The sequence below is a fragment of the Oreochromis aureus genome, linkage group 2 (genome assembly GCF_013358895.1).
Source record: "Oreochromis aureus strain Israel breed Guangdong linkage group 2, ZZ_aureus, whole genome shotgun sequence".
NCBI lineage: Eukaryota > Metazoa > Chordata > Actinopteri > Cichliformes > Cichlidae > Oreochromis > Oreochromis aureus.
In genome coordinates this window covers 19,522,691-19,536,768 of record NC_052943.1, presented here as the reverse complement: position 1 = coordinate 19,536,768, position 14,078 = coordinate 19,522,691, and the positions used below count along the sequence as shown (strand labels likewise).

The 14,078-nt window shown below is 37.1% G+C and overlaps 1 protein-coding gene across 2 annotated transcripts in view; it reads left to right on the top strand.

The window, feature by feature from the left end:
* Window positions 1–14,078, top strand: part of gfra4b (GDNF family receptor alpha 4b) — a 56,267-nt gene that overhangs the window by 35,113 nt on the left and 7,076 nt on the right. For both annotated transcript variants that reach the window (XM_039620377.1, XM_031741491.2), the window contains exons 2-6: window positions 5,074–5,349; window positions 7,666–7,746; window positions 10,304–10,649; window positions 11,857–11,966; window positions 12,786–12,920. In XM_039620377.1, coding sequence (XP_039476311.1) covers window positions 5,196–5,349; window positions 7,666–7,746; window positions 10,304–10,649; window positions 11,857–11,966; window positions 12,786–12,920 — 826 coding nt within the window. In that variant the 5' untranslated portion in view covers window positions 5,074–5,195. The remainder of the gene's footprint in view (window positions 1–5,073; window positions 5,350–7,665; window positions 7,747–10,303; window positions 10,650–11,856; window positions 11,967–12,785; window positions 12,921–14,078) is intronic.

Below are 14,078 nucleotides of genomic sequence, written 5' to 3'. Positions count from 1 at the left end.
CTCTTTTAGTTTATCCCTCTGTTTCTGTGTCTTGCTATTGGGTCCTGTCTTGCCTGCCACACAGCCATTCATGACTTCTTCAGTTTATTTCTGAGATTAAAAGAAAGACAAGTTTATAAATATAGTTTTTTATTAACTCAAAGGCAGAAAAACATTCTGCAGTTATGTGTTATATATATTTTTGCATTATCTCTGAACAACTGTATCTTTCCTACAAACCTTTGTCATTACTGCCCAACATGCAGCTAACTGATAGTGACTGAGTCCCATCAATTAATAGGTAGGGTCTAGAAATGACGACAAAATAACTGCAGGTGACGCATCAATGTTGTTGAAGCTTTTGCAGAGGGCAGGTGCAGGTTTGCCCTTATTGGAGACTACTTTGAAGGTGAACAACATTAACAATGTTTTTTGATAATATGCATGTTTGGTTAAAAAAAAAAAAAGCTGTAGCCTACTAATGTGCTAGAAGCTACTTTCAGTTGCTTCCTTATTCACAAGATGCTGTCACAGCAGCAAGCTCCACATCATGTTTGATGGATTTTTTTTTCATTTTTATTTTTGTGTTTTTATGCCAGATGGCCTTCTTGATGCAATCCCAAACACTGTTTAACTATTAGCAATTACCCAGATTTAGACCTCTGTGTTGAATCTTTGTAGAGTTTACTATGTAACCTACGTAAGTGGCCAATGCCATTGCCAACATTCATGCTTGTGTGGTGTGTGGTACATTATATGTTAATTACTTTGTTGTTGGGTTTTATATGTGGTGCTAATTGAGATAGAAACAAATTAAATCCTAGGACTTTTTTCCTTTCTGTGTCCCCACTGTTTGCACATTACCTGATACCCATTCCAATAGTTTCAGCTACGCTATTTTCTGACATCTCTGATTTCTTATATTGAGGCCATGAGGTTATTATTCCTTATATGGACTTGATGGATCCGAATTATTGAAAAACCTTGGTTGAAAAGTAGCCAGACATGCTTTGGAAGATTTGTCAATACTAAACTGGCCAGTCACAATAGTTTTGGGCTGTGGCAACATAAAATATAGCTATATTACCAGGGAGGCACTAGTGAGGTATGATACGCTGTAGATTATGTCATAGGTTACTAGGGATGGAAATTGATAAGAATTTAGAGATTCTGGTTCTGTTATCATTGTTACTCATTGATTCAATTCCTTATCAATTCTCATTCTGTCCTCACTGGCTCTGCTTTGAGAGTCCCCACCATCTCTAAGCTGCACAGCACCACTCATACAACCTAGAAATATATATGTTTTTAACTATTTAAAAAAAAATCTTACAATTTTTATTTGGAATACTTAAAATTTAATATGTATTATAAATATTTGATAATCATGCTGACTTTATTTTGACACTATGTGAAAGAGCTTAAAATAGCACTGTCATTGTACACTGTACATATACGTATAAGTACATAAACTACAATACACTAGATTATTGTATTAATTTATTGTCATTTTCCCCTCCATGGTATTGAAAATGGCACTGGTTATTCATTCTTTTCTTAGGTATCATATCAAGACTAAATTCTAGTATAATGAGAATCTTAATTTATAGGATGGGTCATTTTGTGGTGCTACAGTGTATGGGTACACCAGATTATTTTTCGTTATTTATCTTTAAATCCTGAACAATGGTAACGCAGAGCCATGTGTTTCAATGAAATTGCTGCGTTGCCACCCATGTGAATTAGTAGAGCCCCTCTCGCAAATCATATAATCCCTGCTGCTCTGTGATGACTACAGGTGTTTAATTAACTGCATAGAAAGACTGCTCACTTATCAAACACAACATCAGTATTGACATTTCTTTGTAACTGGATCACACTTTAGTGGGTTGGATTATAGGTAAGAATCTTCATCAGTTGCAGAAAGAAACTGTATTTCAGTGCACATGCCACTCTGCATTAGATGGAAAAAAAATAAAATGGTAAAATCCAGTAGCTAAAATAAATTATTAATTACAAATTACAGTATTTGCCCGTGTATTACGGGAGCTGCAAGTGCTTTGGCCTAACCACAATTGTTTGGTGGCAGAAAATGACTCGAGAGCTGCATATGAAGAAAAAAAGCCCCACGTGAACCAAACTCCATTTGTCTCAGTACAGGTTTAGCGCCTGCAAAATAGAGCAAAAATAGAGCCATAATTGTGTTAAATGAGCAGTTACACTACAATGGCTTGTATCACGTTGGCTAACACCCTTGGCTAAGCAGTCGTATAATCACTTTAACGTGAGGCTGCTAGTTTTAATCCAGCTATCCAAGATAATTTACAAATTCTAAAAGCACTGGAAAAAAAGACACTCATTACGTGCACCAGTGTGTTGCCATTTTAGCCCACAGCTTCACAGCTTTATAGATACATAGGAGTGATGGTAACATTCCAGCTGACTTCATTAAGTTCCATTTTCCATTTTATCTCTCTTGAAGTGGACCATTAAGCTGGCGCACAAGGGTAACTGATCAGCTAATCTGCCTGTGATTTATGTGGCAGGGAAACTGAGGACTTAACTGAGCCTTGGAACGCATTGATTACTGACATGGTTAATTGGCTAACCCTACTGGTACACTGAGACAGGCTTATTGGAAATGTCAAATCAAGTGGCTAATTTGCATTCATGATGTATGGTGTCTATTCCAGCTTCTGCCCAGGCAGCACAAACTGACAGCCATAGCTGTAAAGAAAGGCTTGGGATACATTTGAAACTGACCATCTGGCCTACCAGGACACTGGCATTGGCTGGAACTTTTCCCCAACCCAGCATCCACATGTCTGTACTGGATGCGCTTAGCTGGTATGTGATGAATAGAATTTGAGCGTATGCATAACTCCCGATGTGAGTGAGACGCAGTACACCTGTGGGGTTTGAGTAAAGCTCCAGCTCTGGAAGCAGATGTAATTGATAGCATAGTGCTGACTGAATGGAAAATTATTTGTTTTTTAATACATTGTTCCTGAGTAAGCATATATGTTTTAGAGATCAAAACAGTGGCTGAGACAATGTTGCCCCCGAAATACCCACTGTGTAAGCAGATGAAAACAGCATGAAATGGAAAAATGTGGTTTTAGCTGATGGGGTAAAAGATTTCATGTGAAATGAAGGTGGTGTGATTTTTCAGTGTTTGAATAAAAAGATACAATTGGTTTACTGCAGGCCGTGTTAAGGAATATGTTTACAGAATTTCCCTAAGATACAAATGTACACAAGGAGCATCCTTAGAAATGGCAACACATAAAGGGGTTTATGACTTAAATGGACAAAAACATATTCTGAGAAATCTGACAAAAGTGCACAGAATGTAAAAACAAACAGAGCCCAGTTGGGCTGTAGAAGAAAGAAAAAAGCCTTTTGCTTGGAGGTTATTTTACATTATTCTAAACCGTAATTAAAAGGCTTTCTTCACCAAAGCAACAGATGAATGTGTGTGTTCCTCTTACTCATTAACGTTCTTAACATGTTCTGTAAATGACATTCATTGGAGATTCAAGAACCCCGGCATATTGAATAGAATGAGCTTGAGTCATGCAGTACAACTGTAGGAGTCCAAGCTACTCGGGACAAGGTCTGGCAATGAATTGTTAAGGACATGAATTAGCATCTGTATAGGTCTGCCATTCAAGAGGTTTCCCACAGTAACTGAATAAAATACATGCACATTTAATATGCAGAGACATTATATTTCATATCTTCATCCTTGAAGCTGTTCTCTTCTCAATAAAGCAGCAAATGCTGTAGCCTGCAGGGCCATTTGCAAGGTACTGAATAGTCCAAATACATGTCATCCAGTTATCCACTGAATTTGAACAAACCTATAAAGTAATATGAACATATGACAACAGTGTTTTCAGAGTAGGTGTGCTCAGTTCTTCGGTTCATCCTTTTCCGACGTGAAGAGAAACATTTTCTGTGTGAAATAAATACTGAACCTCAACAAAAAGAGCTGATATACTTTATGCAATAGTCTATTTTTCCATTTCTGGACACAAAGACGTATTAATTCATTAATTGTGCATGCTTTTAACTATCAATACTCCTTTTCTCCTCTTTGATGTGTCGACATATCATGTCCATTTCTAGGTTTATATTAAATTATTATAACTCAAAGCTAAAAAAGTCTTCATCTATTATAGGTTATTTAGTCAGCTCTGAAACATCCTGATTCATAAGGTCATTTTAAGTTCCCAATATCAACTGACTGCTATCTGGAAGTAATCTTTCATCAAACTTCAGTTGGTTTTTTACTATCGTGTCTGCTCTTTTATCATGTGGCCAACTGCATATTGTCCAAAAATGTTCTGCTGCTCTATTTGGCTCATAGACCCAACCATGAGAAGCAAAGCTCATTTTTCTAGGTTTTGGGGAAGTTTTACAAACAAGAAACCGCAATGGAATAAAAATTCATAATGGCAAGAGCAAAGAGTGACCTTGTTTGCACTTGGGGGTTTTCCGTCAACAGCTGCAGGGGATTTGTTCACTGTAATTTTACAGTGGTCATTTTAGGCATTTCTGTTAAAATATTAATGGGAGCTATGGAAACAAACAGAGTAATAGTTATATTTCTCTTGGTTTTAGAATGAAATGGTCAAAATGTTACCACACAAACATGAAATATCCAAAACAGAGTAAACTCGTTCATTGTCCTTCACCCTCAAAAGAGTGGACTGTTCTCTTTGATGTCATCTAATCTAATCTCTCACTTGAGATGCATTCAAACTTCTGAATCAACAAAGTAAAGAAAAACTTCAACTACAACCACTAAATTTTCAACAGGTAGTATGAGAAGACTGGTATAATGATCTCACCTCAACCATTACATTGTCAGTATTTCACAATAAAATCCCCAGCTGTTTTAAAATTCTGTACTTTTTAAAACACTTTACAATTTATTCAAAGTGTCAATTTTTTCCTTCCCCTTTCTTCTTATGCACTATTGGTCTGCATTTTTAGCATAGGTCTTTTTTCATCTCATGATCTTACACATTAACTTCTTTTTCCAATCCCCTCATGTTTCTACATTTCTCTCATTTTTTCCTGAAACAGCTCTGTTAGAGGTTGTACATGCCAGCAGAGACTGCTTGGTGGCCGGAGACTCATGCTCGAGTGATGAGACTTGTAGTCCGCGTCTTCGTACTTTGCGCCAGTGTGTGGCAGGCAATGGCAGCATGAAACTGGGCCCGGGTGCCAGGAGCCAGTGTGCCAGTGCAGTGTCTGCTCTGCTGTCCAGTCCTTTACATGGCTGCCAATGTAAACGAGGAATGAAGAAGGAGAAGAACTGTCTAAGCATCTACTGGAGTCTGCACCAGTCTATCATACATGGTCTGTAGTTACACAGCTACACACACAGATATGTGTAATCTCAATATATCTGAACCAAAATGTGTTTCTAGTTATAAGTATACATTTTACAGTGTGTAAACTGGTGGCTTTGCTCTGCTCGGGTCACAGGCTGTTATACCAGGAAAAACACAGATCATGTTACAGTTACATTGAAGTAAAGGGAAAATAATGAGATATTTATTAACTTTAAAGCAATGTTTTCGCTGCATGACTTTTCACCACCGTCCGCTTTGCTGTGATAATATCGTATGTGGTGTGGGCAGTGCTGAAAGGTATAGCAAGCAATAAAGTCAAAGATAACCTATGAGAGATAAATTTTAAATGAAATGCAATTTATCAACATTATATTCAGTAAAAAGAAAAAAACAGACATATTGGATAACATACACACCGATGCTTATTTATCTGTGAAAGGCCAATAGAGGCTGATATATCAGTTGGGCTGTTCATCAAACAACATGGCACAGCAGAAAATCAAAGCGAGAAGCAACAGGCTGAGGAGGATAACAGAGAGAGGAGCACTCTCCTACTGAAAGGCTGGTTCCAGTTTCCTCATGGCTCCCCAAGGAATACTTTGTTACTGATAATAGATATATACTTTACATACATAGATTTAGAGCTGGGCGATATAAGATTTTTTCATATCACGATATGTTTTTTTCATTTCAGGCGATAACGATATATATCACGATATAAGCCAAATAACTATATTTGTAAGATTTAAATGTGCCGTTGCTCACAAGTAAAATGTGAAATAATTAACAGCTTGTTTTAATTAAAATATTTATTTCCCATAATAAGTTCAACAGGGTAGATGTACTTAAGGAACATGAGACTTCAGTTTCAGATAAATAAAGGCAAATATTGCAAACTACACAAAAGGCAGCCGCTAAAGCGTTTAAGTTTCAAAATAGAACAAACAAAACAGACCACTAAATTGTCAATTCCACTTAGAAACAAAATATTAATTCTAAAAATAAATCTTAGGTCGTTTTACAGAAGAACAGACAAAATTGACTAACTTTTGTCAATATCAAATAAACTGAGAACTAAAAGGAAATTCTCAATCTCTCCTTGTTGTATAGCTTAGCTTTTCAAACAGTTTTAACAGTTACTTTAGTCTGACAAAAGCCGAATGACGAATTAGCGCTTTCAGTCAGAGATTGAGCATGCACCGCTTTATTGTATTTCCAGACTTGCTTTCGGCACAATTTACAGTCGCGCTACTCTGTTTTTGTCAGACTTGAAATAGCGAAATACCTTCACACTACGGAACTTCTGTGGCCCTTCCGTTCGACAAGCTCTCCGGCATTGGAACCATCATCTGTTTTTCCTTCGGTAACCTTCGCTCACGCTCTCGGTTGATTTTTCTCTAGTCGGCAAACTCATTTCCTTCATTACCCGGGCTGCACGGCTGCAAAAACAAATACACATGTGCGCCTTGGCGCTTGTGCTGTAAGTAACAAGTCACGTGACATGACTCTGCGGCTGTGATTGGTTCGGCTCTGCACTACTTAATTTGGTTTGGCTGTTCTTTTTTTTTTTTTTTTTAAGAGGACAAGAGAGATGAGGCCTATCGCAATAGTTTAATTTTTCTATCGAGAAAAAGTTATTTCGCAATACATATCGTTATCGTTTTATCGCCCAGCTCTACATAGATTCCATAAATTTATAAATAAAGTGAACTGTTCTCAGTGTCAACCTAAACAATTAATCAAGAATCAGTTATTTTGAGGCATCGCTAAGAATACTAATAGTGTTCACATTTCATGAAAAGGTCTACAGGAAGTATGTGGCGGAAAATTAAATTGTGGCCAGAGGCTGTAAGCAAGCCTACATAAGAGGACTGGATTACTGGGGGACTCCACATGCTTGCAATATGTGGTGTATAATAAAGTATAGAATTTATGTTATTTATGTTCATAGATGTTATTATACTTACCCCCATTCTATTTTCTGAAAACAAAAAGCACCATGAGTGTTTAAAAATACCGCAATGTCCATATAAATATAGATATGAAACACATTTTAGGTTGAGAAATGTTTAGATTATACATGTGGCTACAGAAACGTAAATGCCAGCATTGGCGACTGGGTTGAAAATAACACAATAACCCTGACAAATGAATAATAAGCTGAGGGAATGTGTGTATAATTTATGACTGAGTGAACTGGAGTCTCGGTGACTAAATAAAAATGACTACATACCATTACTTGTGTTTCTTGAGATTTCGATAAGCTTTAGTGCCTACTGAAGCCTTTATTCCTAACTGTGTGTTGTTGTTTTTTTCCCAGGACTCAACCTAGTGGAGAGTTACCCTTATGAGACAGTGGAGAGGGATTACAACTATGTCCGCTTGGCCTCTATTTCTGCTGGCAAGTTCACCAACCTTCATTAACTTTCACCATATTGTAAACCCCTTTACCCTTTGAAGATGTTTGTGTTCTAGTAAGTATACAACATTAGTCCAAAGCCTTTTCACTGTAAACATGCCCAATACAAACATTCACATCTCAGACTCAGCTGAAATAACATAATCCATGAACGTCAAAGCATACTAATGGAGGCATTTTTTGTACTACTGTCTTAAAATAAATGACTATTCCAAATCTGGCCTATGAAAAGAACATAATAGCTTAATATAACACTGAATGACAACAGACTGAACTAAATATCCCTTATCAAATGAGGCAAAGTTTTATTTAAGAACAGCTGAAATCAGGTTTTGATACTGATGTGGTCATTGTTATCAAGAGCCAAAGCCATGTTTTGGCTATACACTATACTAATCTGCTGGGAATGGGACTGGAACCAACACAACAAAACCAAATTCATATATAATGAACACAAGTAGCAAATGTTTATGTTAAAAACTGGGACCAAATATTTGGCAGTTAGCCTAAAACAAGAACTGAAAATAAATCAGTTATTAAAATATTGCTGACTGATCTCCGTTCAATTGACTACCTTGTCATTTCATAAACTGCACCGCTGTCTTCATCTAGTTTGACCAGAGGACCTGCCAGCTTTAAAAATATATATATAAACAAGCTTATCACTCATCTCTGAAGTACACAACTCATAGAGGTCAGCTCGCTTCCACATTTCCCAGGCAACATAAATCCAAAAGGCTCATTCACAAGTTGTCACAAAGTAACAACAGCTGAGTTCACTCTGCTGCTCATTTCAGTGGCAGATCTACACATATATATTTGATATTTGATATATATATTTATTGATTCAGTCGTCATATATTACAAACGAAAAATAAATAACACTATTCAATAATAAGAATAGATCCTAGTCGAACAATAAGATCCATATCTATAATACTAATAAATCACTGAACAGGCTCAGTAGTCCCTATATTTAACCCTAACCCTACCTTCCAAGTAGAAAGAAATAACATCAACAAACAGAATAGCAACAATATTCTCAAATGTAATGCTAATGAATTGCACATTTTTATGCACACATCAACATCATTCCACAATTTAATCCCAACAACAGAAATACATCTTTGTTGAATCTCTTTCTTTGCTTTATTATAATAAAATACAAAAAAATCTCTCAAGTCAAACTTAATCTCCCACACTGAGAAAAACCTTCATACACAGTTTGAGAGTACCTTAGATTTAGCTTGAACTTAATTTGCGTTGTTTAAAAAAAAACACAACAAATTTCATTTGTTTGCATTTAATTTCAACCAGTTTCATCATATCGAACCTGAGAAACAATGGCTCAGTGTGATCATAATATCCAGACTTGTTAATGACCCGTATTGCTCTTTTTTGTAACATAACTATTGGATATATTATTGTTTTGAAGGTCATGCCCCACACTTCCACACAGTAAGAAAAAAAAAGAAGTATAAGTGAACAGTAAATTATATGCAGGGCATTATAATCTAACACATCCTTAGTTTTATAAAAAGAAAAACGAAAAAAAACCTCCTAATGATTCTGATATATTTTACCTATAATATAATGAAACATGTTATGTTTCATGTTAATTTATAATTAGTCACGACATCTAAAATTTTACCTAATAGACTCTTAATTTTAGATGCCGAAACCTTTAATTCAATATTACACTAGTATAAAAATAGTGTTCTGATGCAAAAGATAACTTGTTACAATAAGTTTGTATACCTGTGCTATTTGATGTTACGTACGACTGAAGACTTACAGTCACCATGAAATAAGAAATGGAAGACGCGATATTGTAAAGTAAAAGATAAAAAGTAAGTGGTTAAAAGTCTGATAGTGAAGTATTTTAGCTGTTGACAAGCATTTCAGTCTTGTCTAAAGCAAAGGACATGGCAACTCAGAAATCACTTTGCATTTAATTCAGGTTTTTTTAAAGCACCAAATCAGAAAAACAATTGCTCCAAGGCGCTTTATGTTGTAATTTAAGAATCTATAATAATACATTGAAATTCTTTACTATTGTCTGGTACAACCTTATTTAACCTACTCTATGGAGGTGTGGGTAAATACATGTAAAAGTTCATTATAACTGGTGTACATTCTGCAGAAAAGTAACAAGAATTGCACGTCGTACTGGGTTTTGTGAAAACACAATTTTTCTTTTCTTACTGTCATAATGTTTAAACTCTGTGACCCTGTGGAATTCAAATTAGCAAAAAAAGGAAGAATTGAGTGTTGAAGGCCAGACTCTTCGTCTGATGCTTCTTTTGTTTTTCTGGTAGTCAAAAACAAGTCCCTATATTTTTGTTTACACACACACCTCCTCCTTAAACCTGATGTTCAGTTCCAAACTCCCTATCTGACGTTTTAACAACAGGAGATTACATCTCATCACGATAAATTGGTAAACTAGTACATGCTTATGTTTTCATTCACATACACACACAACCTCTCGATTAGTTTTCTGTTGAAACCTTGTCACTAACCTTACTTCCGTCCACAGACTCTGATGTTGGCATGACAACTGTGAATCGCTGCCTGGATGCAGCCAAGGCTTGCAATGTGGACGACTTGTGCCAGAAGCTCCGCACAGAATATGTCTCGGCTTGTATCAAACCCACTGCCAAGTCAGGCCTGTGCAACCGGCCCAAATGCAATAAGGCCCTGCGCAGGTTCTTTGACCGTGTTCCTGCTGATTATACACATGAGCTGCTCTTCTGCCCATGTACGGACACAGCCTGTGCAGAGCGTCGAAGGCAGACCATTGTACCCAGCTGCTCATATGAAACGGTGGATAAACCCAACTGCATTGCACAGATGAGGATCTGCAAAGCTGACTATGTGTGCAGGTAGGAACAGAAGTAAATACGTAATAATAGACTAATAACAGACTCCACTTGGCAAATGTATGCATCAAAACATAAAGGAGGTACGCATGCATCCGTAAATTATTTATATAATATGAACATGTTATTAGTTTCTCCTTACAAATATTATTTTTCAACTGTTTTTTCAGTTTTTGGGAAATAAATAACCAGCAGATATAATCAGACACCTCTCCAGTGAGGTCACGGTTGTACTTTTGTTCTGCTTTGGAGCCAAAACCAGTTTTTCACCTGCTACAGGTTCTGGCTAGAGGGTAATTCAAGCTTGAAGTAAACTTCCCAGAGCAGAACAAGACTAACATCACCAACTACTGAAGTTAGAGTTTCTCTCTGGAGAAGGTAGCTGGTGAGAAAGCAGGAAACGGAAACTAATCTTTCAAAGTAAGAGCGAGGGTATTACCAACTAGTTAATCAACTGCAGATGGCATTTTCTCCCAGAAGGAGAAAAAAATAAACGTTTGTAAATGCAGCCTTCTTCGGCAACCTGCATGAGTGAAAGTTTATTTGTTGGAAAGCATTTATCACTATGCCATCTTATTTTGATATAACAACACACGGCACTAAGATAATTCTTTACTCCAGCTTTGATATTGCTAAATACTCTAGTTTCTCTTGTTTTTCTTGGATATAGATTTTACATGTATTCTCCGCACATATTTAGGCCAGTGCTGTTCAATAGTATGGCTCTTGGAAACTAAATAAACAGCCACTCAATCAACAAAATGGCCTGCTGTTTTACCCTAAAGCTTTGTACCACCAGTGGTTAGAACACCCCAGAGAGCCTGTTGGAATAACACATTAAATATTTAGCACAGATAAAGAGCCAGATGGATCAGAGTTATCACTCATTGCTATCTCTGGTCATGGCCATTATTTTTCCACAGCCCCATTAGACTCAGAGGGCTTTACTAATGATCCCAGGTCTGGGGGATGAAATATATTACTCTTTCTATCACTTTCACATTACAGCTCAGTGCTTTCACTCTTCACCATGGCCTGCAATATTTCTTTAATGTTGGACCAGCAAACTCTTAATTAAATGACTGAGTTATAACTTAAGTTACTTAGAGTAAGAAATTATATGTAAAAAGGAAATCAGCAAACCTTTTAGATAAAAATATAGAGTTCTGTTGTGTTCTTCCTAACTAGTATGCATTTTGTGTTTTTATAGGTCTCGTCTGGCACAATTTCAGTATGACTGCGAACCGTCCAAAACATCTGCCAGTGGCTGCAAGCAAGAGAACTATGGAGCCTGCCTCCTCGCCTACACAGGGCTTATAGGTAGGTGAACATCTGAAATGTAACACAGAGAGCGAAAACACACAGTTGAAAAAAATAAAATCAACACCTCTATGAGGAAAAAGACAGTATGTAAGTTGTGTGGCATATGTTGGGAGAGAGAAGGAAAGAGAAAACTGTGCAGCCTCAAATGCACCGGAATGAGCGAAAGCTAGCTAGAAGCGAAATTAATAAGTACAGAACAGGTTAAGATTGAGTGGGAGAACGAAATGAAACTTCTTCTTCTGATCGAAAAGACAAAGTTCAGCTTGGTATAAGATGTAAAAGCATAAAAATCTCTCATTACAGAAAAAACTGAAGATCTTTATACAGAGTGAGGTTTAATCTGTTTTATAACAGGTGGCAAAAGAAAAAGAGCAGGTAGAGCAGACATTTCTTTTCCATGCACTGGAAAGAGGAGCTAACCTAATGCATTTCAAGAATCTCAAATGGTGCCCCTCAGCACAAACACACACTTGGCATTTTCATTCTTGTCTTGTATTTATTAAAGTACTTGAAATCCCACCAACACTATGTTGGGGGGCGCGGGGGGAAACAGAAAACAATCTCAATGCCAGAGACTTCTGTGACCTAAAAAAGAGAAAATTGGAGCATTTTTCAGCATCACTCTATTATATAATATGACTGCAGCTAATCTAACCTGTGGTGTTATAATATTACCATGCTTTTACATCAGGTCAGTGTATAGGGAATGCAGAGTCCATTAATGCTTCAGAAAATAATGCATCATGATTACAGTGTAACAACTCAAAAGCAATGCACATTTAATATTGATTGACGCCTGGCGCTGTCTCTTTGCAGGAAGTACAATAACTCCCAACTATGTTGACAACTCCACGTCCAGCGTAGCCCCATGGTGCTCATGCTCAGCCAGTGGGAGCCAGAGAGAAGAGTGTGAGAATTTCCTGGGATATTTCACAGACAACATCTGTCTCAGTGAGTGCTACCTTTTTACTCTAACGTCAACAAAGTAGTGCACAGACTCAGGTTTTTGTTGTAGGATTATGTTCATTTAGAGATATTTGGGAATAAATCATTAGACTATGCTGTTGGCAGCCTGTTTAACTGGTGATATGCGGTTCAAAAGAAAGGGTTAATGCGTCTTTTTGTAAGTTTTGGTTTATAGATTAACCCTTGCTAGTGTTAACCCTTGTGTAATGTCAATATTTTTGTTACCCTGCCAACATTTATTGTGTTATTAAATCAATACAACCACAACCATCCATCCATTCTCTTCCGCTTATCCATGTCAGGGACTTGCTGGCGCTGAAGCATATCCCAGCTGCACAGGGCGAGACGCGGGGTACAACCATAACAGTTTATGGATGTTTACTTTTTCTCAATTGCAAGCATTGGAGACCACATGTATGGTTAATATTTAGAATATACCGCTGTTAAAGCACGTGTATGTACAGAAGTGATACTCGTGACAAAATGTAATAAAAAAAGAAAAATCAATCATAATCAAGATATACTGTAGGCGGAAAGAAATATGTTTATCTTGAACAAATATAAATGAAGGAAGGTTTTCTGGTAACTAACTGTTTACTTCTGTGAAACGGATCAGATTTATGCCACTCTGGAAAACAAATAGCCCATGTGTGCCGATCTATACAACACATGAGGGACTATTTTGCTGTGTCTTGCATATGTATTTCCTACTCTTGATGAATGTATACTGTGACTGCCTGCCCATTTTGTTTTCTCACACATTGCAGCTCTTATATATTTGTTGTCACTGGATCTAGAACAGAATGTAGAACAGGGAACATTTCTTGATAGTGATGAATTTCTAGTGGCATCTGGGATGAAAAGTTCTCAATCAGATTTGAGGTCCTGGTCATGGTTGCACCATGCTGGCAATTCTGCGGTGTCGCTCATTCCTTGGGCAAGAAGGCCAATCTGTCAGGGTCTGCGGAGGCAGACCATGTGGAGTGCGTGAGGAGGACCCAGGAGCAGACACAGGCAAGGAGACAGAACTGAACTTGAACGAAGAGCGAGCCTTTATTTGGCTGGAAGCAAGTGATACACATGAAACTATGAAGACTATGAAAAACAAAGAAACTATGACGACTGTGACTACTATGACTTTAT